Consider the following 13,918-nt stretch of genomic DNA (forward strand, 5'->3'; position numbering starts at 1 on the left):
TAAAACTGCTGAAACTACAGTAGCTTGCTGGTGACATACAAAACCTACAAAGCACATTGGGAATTGCTGATGAAATTACAAGTGGCTAGAAACAAACTCATAGGAATGAGTTTTTTTATTCTAGTGTTTCTAGGAGAATTGCACATACACACATTATCACATTAAAGAAGAAGAAAACTCTTCTTGCAAAATTCCATTTCTTTTTACATGGATATACAGTACGCACAACAAATGATCGATCATCTTAATAGAATAACGTTTATTTTCTTTTAATACCTGGTCAGGTTTTTTACATTTCCAAATAGTTTATAGAATTCTGCAACAAAGATCTAAGCTGTCTTAATAGAAGAACTGAATTGTCATGTTTATGTGAGACTGTAAATTTACTGATCATCTGGGCTAGTGACAGCAGTAGCCACGGAATGTAATAACATGTTTTTACCCTTTTAGCTTTCTTTCAACACCAATTGACAGTCCAGAAAACAACATGCTAAAATGCAGAAGAAAAAAAACCCAGCCATTGTCATGGTGTGGTCTTGTTTGAAGGAGTTTATTCAAAAACAAACTTGGCAACAATTTCAGATTTGGACTTCCTAAAGGTTATTCTGTCACTAAGAACTGTCCACCAAACCAATTACAGTCAAAATTGTGAATCAGATTACAGTCTTTCTTAACCAAACTGTTGGACTGATAAAAACTAGGAAACCTTTGCTATTAAATTGCTGCAATTTCACCTCGTATTTAGGCAGACTACAAACCTCCTATGTATACTTAATGAACTTCATTTATTTGAAATAAAAACGCATTTGTGTTTATGCTTGAACCATATTGTTAATTAAATACATCTGCTTGAACTCCCTTGCTACTTTTGTTTAATATTTAAGAACTGGGGAAATATATTCCAATACAAAGATCAATGGTTCTATACTTGATGAATACTAGAAAAGGAAATCAGAGAAGGCACCTTATACTACGTCTTAAGTGTGTAATCCTGCTGCCTCCATGATTCTAAGAAGAAGAGCAGAATACTTTGGAATATGCAATCTTTTGATCAGAAACAGTAAATTAATTCAATCTAGACAGTTTATTCTTTGTCAATGGGATCAACTTATTTAGCTGAGATTTTAAAGTCCATAGTTGACCTTTTTCAGATAAGAAACTGAAACAGTGCCTTAACATCACTGAAAAAAAACATCACTAAAAAAGCTTTGGACAATCACGCTAACCTAACAGGAGACTTCCTCTAACATTTGTTTCTTATCAATGCTACCCATTTTCCCTTCTACAAATACCAAGTCTGTTTATTATTTCCCAAAGTAGAATGCAATGATTTACTATCTAGGTTAAAACAGCAAGAGATTTAAGAGATTAACAGCAAGATTCATGGACAATATACTTTTTCCTATTAGATGGTACCACATATATGTGGATGCAAGCAAAACATTTTAGTTTATCAGATGATACCACTACTGCAGCTGGGGACCATACATTTTTAGTTTCCGAAAATTTCCAGAATTTCCTCTATGTGATCTGGTTACATACCGTAAATGTATCGCAGATGATCAATTAAATACATGTTTTCTGGTGAAGGATTTTTAACTGTCTTGCTTCCCAATCAGACAACAATTTCATTAATCATGTCATGAACTGGAAATCCTTGTTTCAGTGATGGAGAAAGACGTAGAACAATTTGTCAGTTGCGGAGTAAAGTTCTTGATTAATAAGCATGAGTGTACCGCTTTGGTCGGAAAGTGTATTTGAATTTAGAGTATTAAGTATTTTGTCCAGGAAAGAACATGCTTTCAGGTTCTCCTCCATAATAATGAAATGCAGCGGTTTAAAATGTGGCTCCCATAAATGTGTTTCCCATTGATGTGAATATCATCGGGGAAATGTAGGATATATCCTCAAAGCAATGTTCAGTGTAAGCAAAAAAAACAAACTAATGCAAATACTGTTATTTACTATACTTTGCAAGAAACAGCTTAGTGGCTTGCTAATCATTTACAGATTATGTAATTCACCGATGTGAACACAAGCTTTAACCACGTTGTTGTTTTCAATTTTTTCATATTATCAACAGAATATTTCAGTGTTCTTTACGTAAACCAAAGCTAACCAGGGTTTTACACCATAGGGTGTTGAAAAGGAAGTATGAATGGCTCTATACTATTGCTTGAATACTATAGGAACTTGGAATACAGTCATACCTTTTTCACTTCAAAATGAATCTACATGGACATAATACTGTTACTGGTTGACTGGTTTACAATCATTATAAAAGTGTACTTCCTTATAGATATTGACTGAATACATTATTACTATTATTAAACCTGTAAACAAAAAGAATGCAACCACTGATCTAGCAAGGTGACACCACTGCATTGAAAGCGTATCCAAAATTGCTGCACGTGGCAAAAATTAAGACCCATATTTGTCAAAGCAGACTTAGCAGTGAAATTAATAGCAGCAGGACCATGACCTAGCAATTTCAACTTTGAAAGTCAAATATTTCAAAGAAAAAAAAATCCCTTTTGTCCACAAATCTCAAACAAATATAAAAATAAATAATATACAAAGACAAAACATAAGAAAATACCGCTCCCATTATGTCAGACTACATATACAGAGCATGCTCACACATAATAAAAATGGAAATCCTTCATTCTTTCACGCACAGAAGACTGGGCAGCGCTCTATTAGAATGCTTTGATATTCTATTGAAACGCTGTTTGATACCAGGATACACGGTATCACCACAAATTCTATTAAGTACTTCTGGTATCAAACAGGTAATGTTGTTCATGTCTCACATACAATATTCTACTAATGGTGCTTGCGACATCTTTCCAGTGTTTGAAACTTCGAATCGGCAAGTGATTAGTGTTCGTCTTGACAGGGGGCCCCAGAAAGGTAGCCGTTGGTTCTGGTGGCACCATTAGTACCGTTGGTGGCGCTGTTGTGAACCTTCTGTGTGGGAGGCTGTTCCTCATCTTCGTCAGAGCTGGATTCAACGTCGCTTCGATCGTCTTTCGAAACCTAGGAAGCAGGCAGCAAAAAGGAAAGTCCCTCTTGTCACCCCTTTCTAAAACGTCGGAGGTTCTCAAGCCGGTTCGCACGCCTGCCGGCGCGGAATAGAGGAAAGCAATCAAAAGGGGCACGGGAGGCGACGGAAAGGACATCTTGCGAAAATTTCTCAAGCTTTGAAAATGTCGGTGAAAAAAAAAAGACCGTTTTAGGTATTAGGATAACGACAAAAAGAAACCTTCTGTTCAGCGTATACAGTAAATATTGACTTTCACACACAGGCTCAAAGGCATGCAAATGAGGTGGCCTGTCTATACTCCTTAAACCTTCATGAAGATAGGTAGTAGATGGAAATGTTAATGATGGTGTTTTGGAAAGGCCTGGATATCTGTTGAGCTCTGAGTGGCCTACTCCATACATGGCCTACTCTTCATGCAGGACACTGTGTCCAACTTACATGTAAGGGATTCCATTTCCCCACCTTCAAGGTTAGCAGAATGGAGAGAAATAAGTCACACAAGAAAAAGCCATTAGAAGCTGAAGCATTTTTAACATGGTGACAAACCCACTAAAGCACATCACTGCCCCCTGCTGGTCATCTTTGTGTTTTGGAGGCTTGCCTTGTTTTGGGGTCTTCAAGAGTCTGCATTATTGAAGCTTTCTGCTGCCTGCTGCACATGAGTTAACATGCTGTTCTGTAACTAATGAGTGCCATTAATAAAATAAATAATTTCCAACGCATTTGACTCCAGATTCAAACCACAGAACAGTCTTAGCAATTACTAATACCTTAGAAGTACTTTTACCATAAAACTGCTTGATCAGTTCTTTCAAATTTTGCCCACTAATTTTTTAATATTAGTGCAATATTAGCTACTTAGAATTATAGTGTATAACATTCTAAGATGTTGAACAAGCAATAATAAGCTTATATTTTCACTTGCAGTACAATACAGATGCAGACAGTAAAGTATTATTGACCCCTTCATTTCTCATTAATCTATTAAGGGAAACAAATTTGTCTTTGTCAATTAAAATCTTGGGATAAACCGTAAGGAGTTTAAACATTCTTTAAACCTAATTAGTAGAAATAGAGGTTTCTTATACAATAAAGACATGAAAGCAGTAAAGTCTATATCTGTTAGCCTAATATTGTAGATTTCTCCATTTTATAATCTATGCATATTATATTTTATGGTCTGATTAACTTCAAAGGCTAACGTAGAGGAGTTAGACTGATGACAATTCTGTGACATGCATACATTACCTTTCCTTTAGAAATGGCTTTGCAAGCTATTTTTATGATGAGATAGGACCAGAAGGAATGCAGGACTTGCAGGAGAATGAGAAGGAAGTTGAAGACCCACCATGAAGGATAAGGACCCACAATTTCCCAGCTTTCAAACAGCGTTGTGTTTAAAATCCTGAAAATAAAAAAAATATCAACAGAATACACATCACATTTCTCAATACGCAGACTTTTACTGAGACAAGTACCCCTTCCCTGACAAAGTACTGCAAGCATAGTTCATTTCATTCAAATGAGTACTCTCCTGTTACAGTCACTATAGAGATTATACATTTGTTCGTTTGCTCACATTCAGTCACAAAATATGCAATTTGCAATTGGATTTTTACTGAGGATTAAAAGGAAAGTGGTATTAACCATACTGAAAAACATACTGAGCATCAAAAGAAATGTAACATCTCTACATATGCATTTTTTTAAAGTAATAATAGTATGCTAATTTTGGATATTGATTAAAAGTTATTTTGCTTAATTGTTCATTCATGATTGACCATGACAGATGTGAGTGACCCTGTTGAATAAACTTTGAATCACTTCATTAGTAAGAGAGTTGATTGGGCACAGGTGATGAGGCGATTTTACTGAATGTCAATTACAGTAAGTGAAAAAACTCTCAAAAAGGAATAAACATGCCCTATTTATCAGGTAAACCAATTCCTTGTCATCAATAATTGGAAGATTGACTGTTTCTTGTTGTATCTGCTGTGTTGAACATTTGTAGGATGAACCGAATTGATGTTGTGCAGAGACCACGAAACAGGCACATGTCCTCTACACCAATGTATGTTTCAAACAGTCTCCCAGCTTCAAACGTGAGTAGCCAGTTACTTTCATGGTTGACCCCCGTTGACAAATTTTAAACGGCATAATACATTTACTTATGTCATGTCTGTTCATGTCTATGCTGTGAAGAAATCTTGCCTCCTGATAATAATTTTGTGGATTTGTTAACAGTTTTCTTTTGATGCTCACATAACAGTATGAAATTACCATAACCATGTGGATAACATGCCAACTTTATACATGAAAAGTGTTCTGCAATTCATGTACCTTTGAAGTACTTTTACTAAGTTGAATAGTGTGGTATAAGATAAAGGTTAAATTATTAAAAATTAGCATGACCAAAAAAGGGTTTTCTGTAACAAAAACAGCCATTTGTTAATTTAAAACAAAACATTGGAAATTCCTTTGGAATTTATTTTTTAAGAAAGGAAACAAATGACCATGTAAACCAAATTTTGACAAATCTGAAAAACAAAGTTAGAAATGCATGTTGTACCATTTAACCCAAAGACTTGGGTCTGGATGATTCTCTTCTCAGTCACTCCTCAAAAAAGGTGACAAATGGCTGTTTTTGTGACAAAGCCAGGCGGAGCGGCATCTCTGTGGCTAAGGATCTGCGCCTGTGGCTGGAAGGTTGCTGGTTCGTATCCTGTGGCCGGCAGAGAAATCCTACTCCGTTGGGCCCCTGAGCACCACCCTTAACCCCAACTGCTCCAGGGGCACTGTATAAAAGGCTTGCCCCTAAACATACAGCTATTCACTGGTGGGGAGCTTACTTAAATAATTTTGGATTTATTTTTATTTATTATATCATTTAGTATTTTGAAAACCTTTAAAAGATTACTGTCTCCATGTAATCAAAAATACCTTATAAATGTAAATGTAAATAAAAAGACCTTACTTTCAGACCAGAATTTAGTGAAGTTTTTATACTGCCTGTTAAGAACATATGTTCTAAAGCATGCTGATCTTCTGGCATCACTTCTGCTGATTTAAATACTAGAATTTTCACTACATATCCAAGCCTCCTGTTGTTATTTGCAAGACCCTCTACATGTGGTCTAAATAACGAAAGTAACATCAGCATATATTCCTCTATATTTTTTTATACTTGGCTCCTCTAGTTCCACACAAAACATTCCAATATTGAAAATGTACATTCCTGTTACCTGCATGTAAAACCTTCTGTCTTGTTTTAAAGACTGTGAAAAACATAAGCAAGTCTCACAGCAGACTGAAGGACAAAACCAGCCACTTACTGTATCTGACTGACCCTAAGCTATCAGTATAATTAATTATTAACAGTATAAGCTTATGCTATTGTGAAGTAAAGAAAACAGGGCTCTGAGCACCTCAATGTCTCCAGTTTGGAGTGCTACTGCCCTCAATCCATGATCCAGTGCACATAAAGAATGTGTCAAGGGCTGAGTGGCTACTGGCATTAAATCAAACACTATAAACAGCAAAGAATAATTACAACCCATGGGAGCAAGGCAGTCTGCTTACTTTGTACAATCCCTCTAGCCATAATAAATTGGTCTAAATAGTCCTTATTGGTTTTTATGTTAATTAAACTTAATGCACATATATTAGGAAATATATTGCAAGTTTCACACCAAAAAACATTCCTGAATTTTTATTCTTCTGTTAGAGAAAAGTACTAATAATCCATCTGCTTAGCAATCCCCAGAAAGCCTCTTATTTTCAATGGAGGGTCATGGCAACGTGGTTCTTATCTTTGAAAATACACACCTTGGATGGAAATCCAGCTCCTCATAAGGCACACAGGGGAAATTTAGAGACACCAATTAAGCATGCATTTGAGAAGGAAAAAAAAAACCAGATCATCTGGAGAAAACCTGCATGGACATGGAGAGAATGCGTGAATTTCACACAGAAGGTGCTCCAGTCCAGTATTGAACCAGTCCAAGATTAAGACCAAGACCTGGGAGGCAGCTGTGCTAGCTGCCAAGCCTCCACGCCGCCCAAAACTGCTGATCACCATAAACAAATTCAAAATACCGCAGACTCACCAAAATCTATGACTACAGACATACATTTAACATGACATCTGTAATGTTAAATTAATGTTTAATATTGAAATTATTTTTTTTCTTAATATGGTGATGCTCCCATAAAACATCTGTGGCTGATATAACACTGATCTATAAAGCCAGGATCATGCCTTTTTTTAGGATAAACCCAGCAGTAATGCAGAGCGGAAAATAACTGTAGCAGAATTAGGGTATAAAGTGTTGCAAGAACAGCAGTAGAAAACAGAGACTGAAATGCACTGTCTTGAGAATAATGCAGACCGTCAAAAACAGACATCACACTGGCTGATCTGGTGCACTTCAGACACTAGTAACTTTGGACTGCTTGGTGCATTCTTACTGTAGGGATTACAGAGATTTTTAAGGCAATTTATTTCTAAGGTGCTGATACAATGCAGCATTATTTGTTCTTAATTTGGTGATAGTAAGTTTAGATGTAGTAAGGTTACAGAAAAAAAAATACAATGAAGCTGTTTTTCCATTAAACCATGCGGTTGCAGTTTTAAGAATATAAGAAAGGATACAAATAAGAAGAAGCCATTAACCCAACCTTACGTCCTTGATAACTAGTAGCTAAATTGATGTGAGGACCCAATCCAACTGTGTGTTGAATGATCCCTTAAAAGCAGGTTCAACCAGATGGTTGTATCTTACACCCACCTACCAAATCACTGTTCCACACAGTTACATTTATCTTTGATGTGAAAATAGCAAAGAACTAATCATAAACGTCTTCAAACAATCAATGACTTTGTGAAATGAAATGATGCTGAGGTGTGGTACAGTAGTGCAGTGGTTAGCACTGCTGCCTTATCATGGAGCCCTGGATTCAATTTTGGACCTGGTAGGTTATCTGTGTGGAGTTTGAATCTTCTCCCTGGGTTTGGGTGTGAGTTTTCTCTGGGTCCCACGGTTTCCTCCCATAGTCTTTAGTCTGTGTTTGCCCTACGATGGACTGGCTACCCGTCCAGGCTGTATCCTACCTTGTGCAAGGATAAGTTCCAAATCGACCATGACCCCATATTGGATAAAGAAGTAATAAAATGTATTGATGGAAATTATGTTGATCCGAGTTAATGCTGACTTAGACTTAAACCTGAAGGTATCTAGAAGTATAAAGAAATTGAAAAATTCAGTTTCTCAAACCTCAGTCATCTCGCCTTCCCCACTTCAAAGAATATCTAGGGAACTCAGACCTATTTGAGGTGGCATTTATTTTTACTCTTTGTCATGGTACATTAATAAATGTTGCTTATTATCAAATAGAATGAGAACTCAAAATACTGTTTGTTCATATACCATCCTAACCTTTATTTAAAGTCTTGGTGCATTAGTCTTCCGCTATTCAATTTGTTTCTTCCATTATTACATTTCTGTGCAGTTTATTCAGATTAAAGGAGGATATGGTTTTCAAAATTTAGTTGCAGACAATAAGAAAGAGAAAATGAAAGAGATGAATAGCTGTACTCCTTCTAATTTATGAATGCCAGTGCAAGAATTCAGAAGGACTGTATGAGTCAAGCATTGACACACTACATCCAGCAACTGTGATGGATAACTGAGCAATGTGAGTGTTAAGAGGCCAGAAAGTGAATTTCCAATTATACAGTCAGCATCAATTACTGCACTGAGCATTTTATGGTGACAGCAGACAGGCTATTTTATGGCATTTGATAAAAGCACAAAATACATCTCTCTGTAATCACTCAATATTATGAACACTTTATCTGTGATTTTTAAATCATGTTTAGATCAATGAAGCCAAGCTGTAATTACACTGACTATAAGAATTCCAAAGCTCCTTAGGTTAGATGGAATCTGTCACTGAGTAATGACATCTTAAGTGGCCACAACCAGTTTGTTTTTATGATTGACTCCTTACTTATTGTTTTGCAAGTCAAGTGATAAAAGCAAAGCCAGACGCTGGAAACAAATTTGTTAACATGTAAGAATGAAAATCACAGGGGGCATGACCTACAATTGTATTGCTGCATTCAGGGTTTAATACAAGTCTCTTATTCCTTCCATGTCAACATCTGAATAGGCATAATTAACAATTAAGACTGTTTTCTAAATATGAAAAAAACACTAAATGCTGTAAGCACAGTTTAATCATCGGGAGAAGTCTAAAACAGCACAGGAAGTGTCCGCTTACTGCAAATGACTGAGCACACCATTGTTTTTTAAACCTTCAATCATGTCTCATAGGACCAAAGAGAAATGTATAGTACATCAGACAAGGCTGGGCTCTGATATAATTTAAATTCCTATCTAACAAATATCATATCAATGCGAAGACAGAAAAAAATTATTGCTTTAAATATAACTAAAAAAGGGGAACAATACGAACACACCAGCACAGGGGAAAAGCTTTACTGAGATATACTGTTTATTCTCTCTTAGCTTCGATGCAAGGTAGCATCATGCATTATACAAGAAGCTTTGCACCTTGCATTAGACTGTAAAAAGGAGAAACATTAACTGACTGAACTCCCCAAAGTTCTCTTATCTCCACATCATGTTCTATTTTTAAAGTGCGGCTCAGTAGGCCGGCGATTCCAGTGCGTGACCCGTCTATTACTTACAATGAGATGCGCTTCATGTTAACAAGTATTGGGGCACTTGTAACAGTAGTACTCTCTGACACTTGAATGAATCTCTGATCAATGGGGTTTTTCAATTATTAAAATGAAGCACTGAAGATTCAGGAAGTGAACCAAATCTGACGCAAGTGTTACTATTGATACCACAAACAGTATATTAAGCTCCTCTCATCAGGACCTGCTTCATCTGGCTAATAGCTATCGACCCTCAATAGTCCTTCAGGACCATCATCAAGCATGCCTCTCTCTTTTCTTTAATAGGCTCAAACTAGTTTATCTAAACCAAACGTCCAGTTTGTTCTTCTATAAACTCAATAAATCTGCTGGTTCTGAGTGAGCACTATAAATTTCTTCTTGCTCACAAACTACGGTGAAGAATATCTAAATTAAAGGGTCAAATTATCACACATTTCCCTGTTATAATCCTTTCCTACTCTCCTACTATAAGGTTGATCATATTCCCTGTTAGTGATGTGGCTGCAATACCAATGGCTAAAAAGGCTTCTCATTGCATGATTTACTTGCATATCTTGCTCACAATCCATATATAATCCACAAGGATTTACAACAATGCAAGTCACTCCATACATCTCATGAAACACTGTGCACAGCAGAGAGATCATGCTCTCACATGTCAGACAGCGCACACTACACATGCAGATGTGTACTGAGGGCTGGACTGTAGCTCAGGAAACCAGACTCTCTTTGTCTCTGGGAGATGCTGGGAGAGAGACTCACCAGGATGTCATTAAATCAATCAAACCAACTTTAAAGGAGCAGCACCATGAGGCACAGAAAGTAGAATCTTATTTTGGTAGTTGGTAGTGGTGGGGTTAGAGGTAGGTCATCTAATTTTTTAGAGCAGCTGGCCATGTCAGTAAACACAACCATACAGTACAAGCAGAAATAACATCACATGCCCCATTTTATCTAGGTTCAGTTCAACTTATATACACTATATAAATGTAAGCAATTATAATTATTATTATTAACTTCTATCCTAATATTTTTTACCCTACTTTTCCACATGGATCATTTTAATTTGAGTTCTTATTTTTATGGCAAGAGAAAACAGGATTATTTTTTTAATTTAAAACCCAGCCTTCTTTTATTTTTTTTAATTTAAACTGACACAAATAATAATAATAATTGCTTACACTTATATAGCGCTTTTCTGGACACTCCACTCAAAGCACTTTACTCTTATTATTTATTGATATGTACAATAAATGAGGAAAATACATCAATCATATTTAGAGCATACAAAAGGTGAAGCCAGCTGCAGAGCTGAGATTCCTGATATCACAGATGTACTGTATAATACTGATCATTTTAGAATTTTTTCCTATGCAAACAGACACTTTCCACAATAGGGTGTACTGTATACTGAAGCACACTGTGAAGCAAACAAGTGAAACAGTGTTTTAATACAAAGAAACAGTTTCATAACTGGCTCATTTGTATGACTCATTATGTAAGCCTGCTTGCAGAAAACACCTTAAAAAGAGAAGGGGATTGCTAATTTAGTGGATACTAAGCATGTTTCGGAAATTCTCAACACAACAAATTCTCAGTTTTAAATGTAAAGGGATTTTAAACCTGGCAAAAATTATCTACTGATTTTCACTGAGCTTTTGCAGCACACAGGTGCAAGTCTGAAACAAAATCACAGAAACTGTAAACAAAATGCATACTAAACAATTATGATAATCAAAAATCATGTAAAAGTTTGGTATGAAATCGGACAAACTTAAAATTACAAAACATGTATCTGGTATGACCATGACATGGGTATGTTGATCAATGAAAACATTACAAAGTTAGTATGGAGTGTAACAGATGTCTTTCTGTATATTTGTAACCAGATGACTAAGGTTAGCTAATCACAGTGGTCTCCTGTCGTGATCATTGTGTGGTCTGTTGGAAAATTGACACTTTTAGATAGGCTTCCAGGAACAGAAAACCTCAAGGGCTCAAATAAAGCTAAAACCAAACTGTAGTAAAAGTTGCCTTCTATATGTACCAAAGGCTTCTTGTATTGAAGTATACAATTCCCCCACATCACCACACTTCCACTGTCCCACTGGTTTGCTTCTGTTATATCTACCAAGGGCAAAATGACATTCATTGGTGAATAAAACAATCCATTACATCATCTGTGACTGCTGCAAGTGTTTTCTGGACTGCCACAGGCAAAGATTTTATCTCTAAGCTGTCATCTGGTAAGTCCTCAATGGCCTCTATGTATACAGATAAGTTTTATACAAAGAACTTCAGTCAGTTTGCTGATTAGCAGGTTATTTCTTCCTACTTCCGGGATGTCTTATGCTACAAAACCACAACAATCTGATCTGAAAATGATTCTGTGGACTGATCAGTCCCTCTGCCACTCCTGGGAAGATATGGTGACCTGACCTGGCTGTTTCCTTCTTCCTCTGGACTGGTTTACAGATCTTATTCTTTGGGACAACAACTCACAGCCAGCCAGTTGTGATCCTGACATTAGCAGTCAGGCGATGTTCAGTACTCAAATGGGGGAAAGAACATCTCTTTTGCTCTTCTTGTGTTAACTCATATCAAGTCTTTTTGAATGGGTATTTAAACATATCTTTGACCTATTGATTCATTTGTAAGTCTAATTAAATTTTACTATTCACACATATGACTGTTGCATTTTCATAGTGTCATTCGTCATAATGCAACATGCAACTAATGTTTTCAGTTTTTCTTATTTTATAATGCTATTATTTTACTTCAGTCCCCTATATGTAAACCAGACAAAATACATATTCCACTATGGATTAACAATACAATATGTCTTATATGCACATAGAGGAAGTAAGTTTAGGATGTATGCAGATTAAATTATTAGATTATAATAATTCATTATGATTATAATATAATATATTATTTAGATTTTCAGAATAAATCATAGGCCACAAGCACAAATTAATGGCTTAGTTCTGAATAAGTATGATTTTGGGTCTTGTTATTTAAAATATTTTTATATTTGTTATGGTTTGGGCCTTTTTACCTTACCCTTTTTATACTATTAACATTATGAAGGTAATTAACTTTTAAACCAGCACAAAATTGAGTCAACATCAGAAGCAGAAGACTGGCTTGTACTTTCTCATTAAGTGCAACAATACTAGTATAGCAAAACTGGTTCAACTGCTCTGAGAGTATGAAAATCAGGGTTAATGACTGAAAGTATTCAAAATCCAGCAACAGATGTAGATTGCATTGACATAACCAACATGATTGATACAGGCTATTCCTGCCACTGTGTTGCATAAAACTCAAAGACATTCACATTTGTGGATATCCTGAAAAGTGGACAACACAGCATAAGGACTAGGTTTTTCTTAGGAATGTAGCCAGCCGAATGCAGATATTGTGTTTTTTTAATCTTTTGGAAAGTCACTTATGCCAAATAAAAGGGAACAATCAATTAAAAAAAAATTAAGAGAAGAATGCATACTGTACTTACCAAACAGGATAAATGCCAAGCCTGGTACTTATGAAGACCAGTGCAAACATGACAAATATGAGGTCACAGAGTCTTTGACACTTAGCATAATTGGCCATTTTAGCAGCCTGCAAATAAAAATATCGAGAGGATTTAGAAATGTCCTGAAAAATTAACTTGCAAACTTTTAGGTTGTGATTCTAAAAAAGAACCAAACGAAATATTTTAATAGTTAAACATTAATAATCACAAGTCTGTTAATCAACTAAATATTAATAAGGTATTACCCTACCTGTACAATAAGTACAATATATAAGATAGAAGAAAGCAAAGGAAAACATTGGGGCTGCATTATTTTAAAATATATTTAGTAGCAGTAGTTAGTCTTTAGATTCCTGGCTTTAATATTTTAGCCTCAGTAACTTTATTACACTGAAATATGAAAACTTCAGTCTTAATGGGACATACTGAATGCAAATATTTTTAATACAATTTTTATTCAACATTTTGTATTTATACTAACAAATTAGCAACAAATTACATCTTATCATCATTGTACAAATTATCCCAATAAGCTTAGTTATACTCATGGTATGACTATTTAAACAGCCTCTTATAAGTTTCTTTTATATAGTGATAAATCATTAGGCTTGATCGTTTTCATTGAAGG

General features: G+C 35.6%; 1 protein-coding gene across 2 annotated transcripts in view; it reads right to left on the reverse strand.

Annotated features, from left to right (window-relative positions):
* Positions 1–531: 531 nt before the first annotated feature.
* The window catches only part of cers6 (ceramide synthase 6), a 58,569-nt gene continuing 45,182 nt past the window's right edge, over positions 532–13,918 (reverse strand). Inside the window, exons 8-11 of one of the 2 annotated variants that reach the window (XM_088605401.1) lie at positions 13,270–13,376; positions 4,295–4,451; positions 3,485–3,508; positions 532–3,039 (exon numbers count right to left, since the gene is read on the reverse strand). In XM_088605401.1, coding sequence (XP_088461527.1) covers positions 2,881–3,039; positions 3,485–3,508; positions 4,295–4,451; positions 13,270–13,376 — 447 coding nt within the window. In that variant the 3' untranslated portion in view covers positions 532–2,880. The remainder of the gene's footprint in view (positions 3,040–3,484; positions 3,509–4,294; positions 4,452–13,269; positions 13,377–13,918) is intronic. The other variant, XM_088605402.1, reaches the window with a different exon arrangement.

The sequence above is a fragment of the Lepisosteus platostomus genome, chromosome 14 (assembly GCF_059453375.1).
Source record: "Lepisosteus platostomus isolate fLepPlt1 chromosome 14, fLepPlt1.hap1, whole genome shotgun sequence".
Taxonomy (NCBI): Eukaryota; Metazoa; Chordata; class Actinopteri; order Semionotiformes; family Lepisosteidae; genus Lepisosteus; species Lepisosteus platostomus.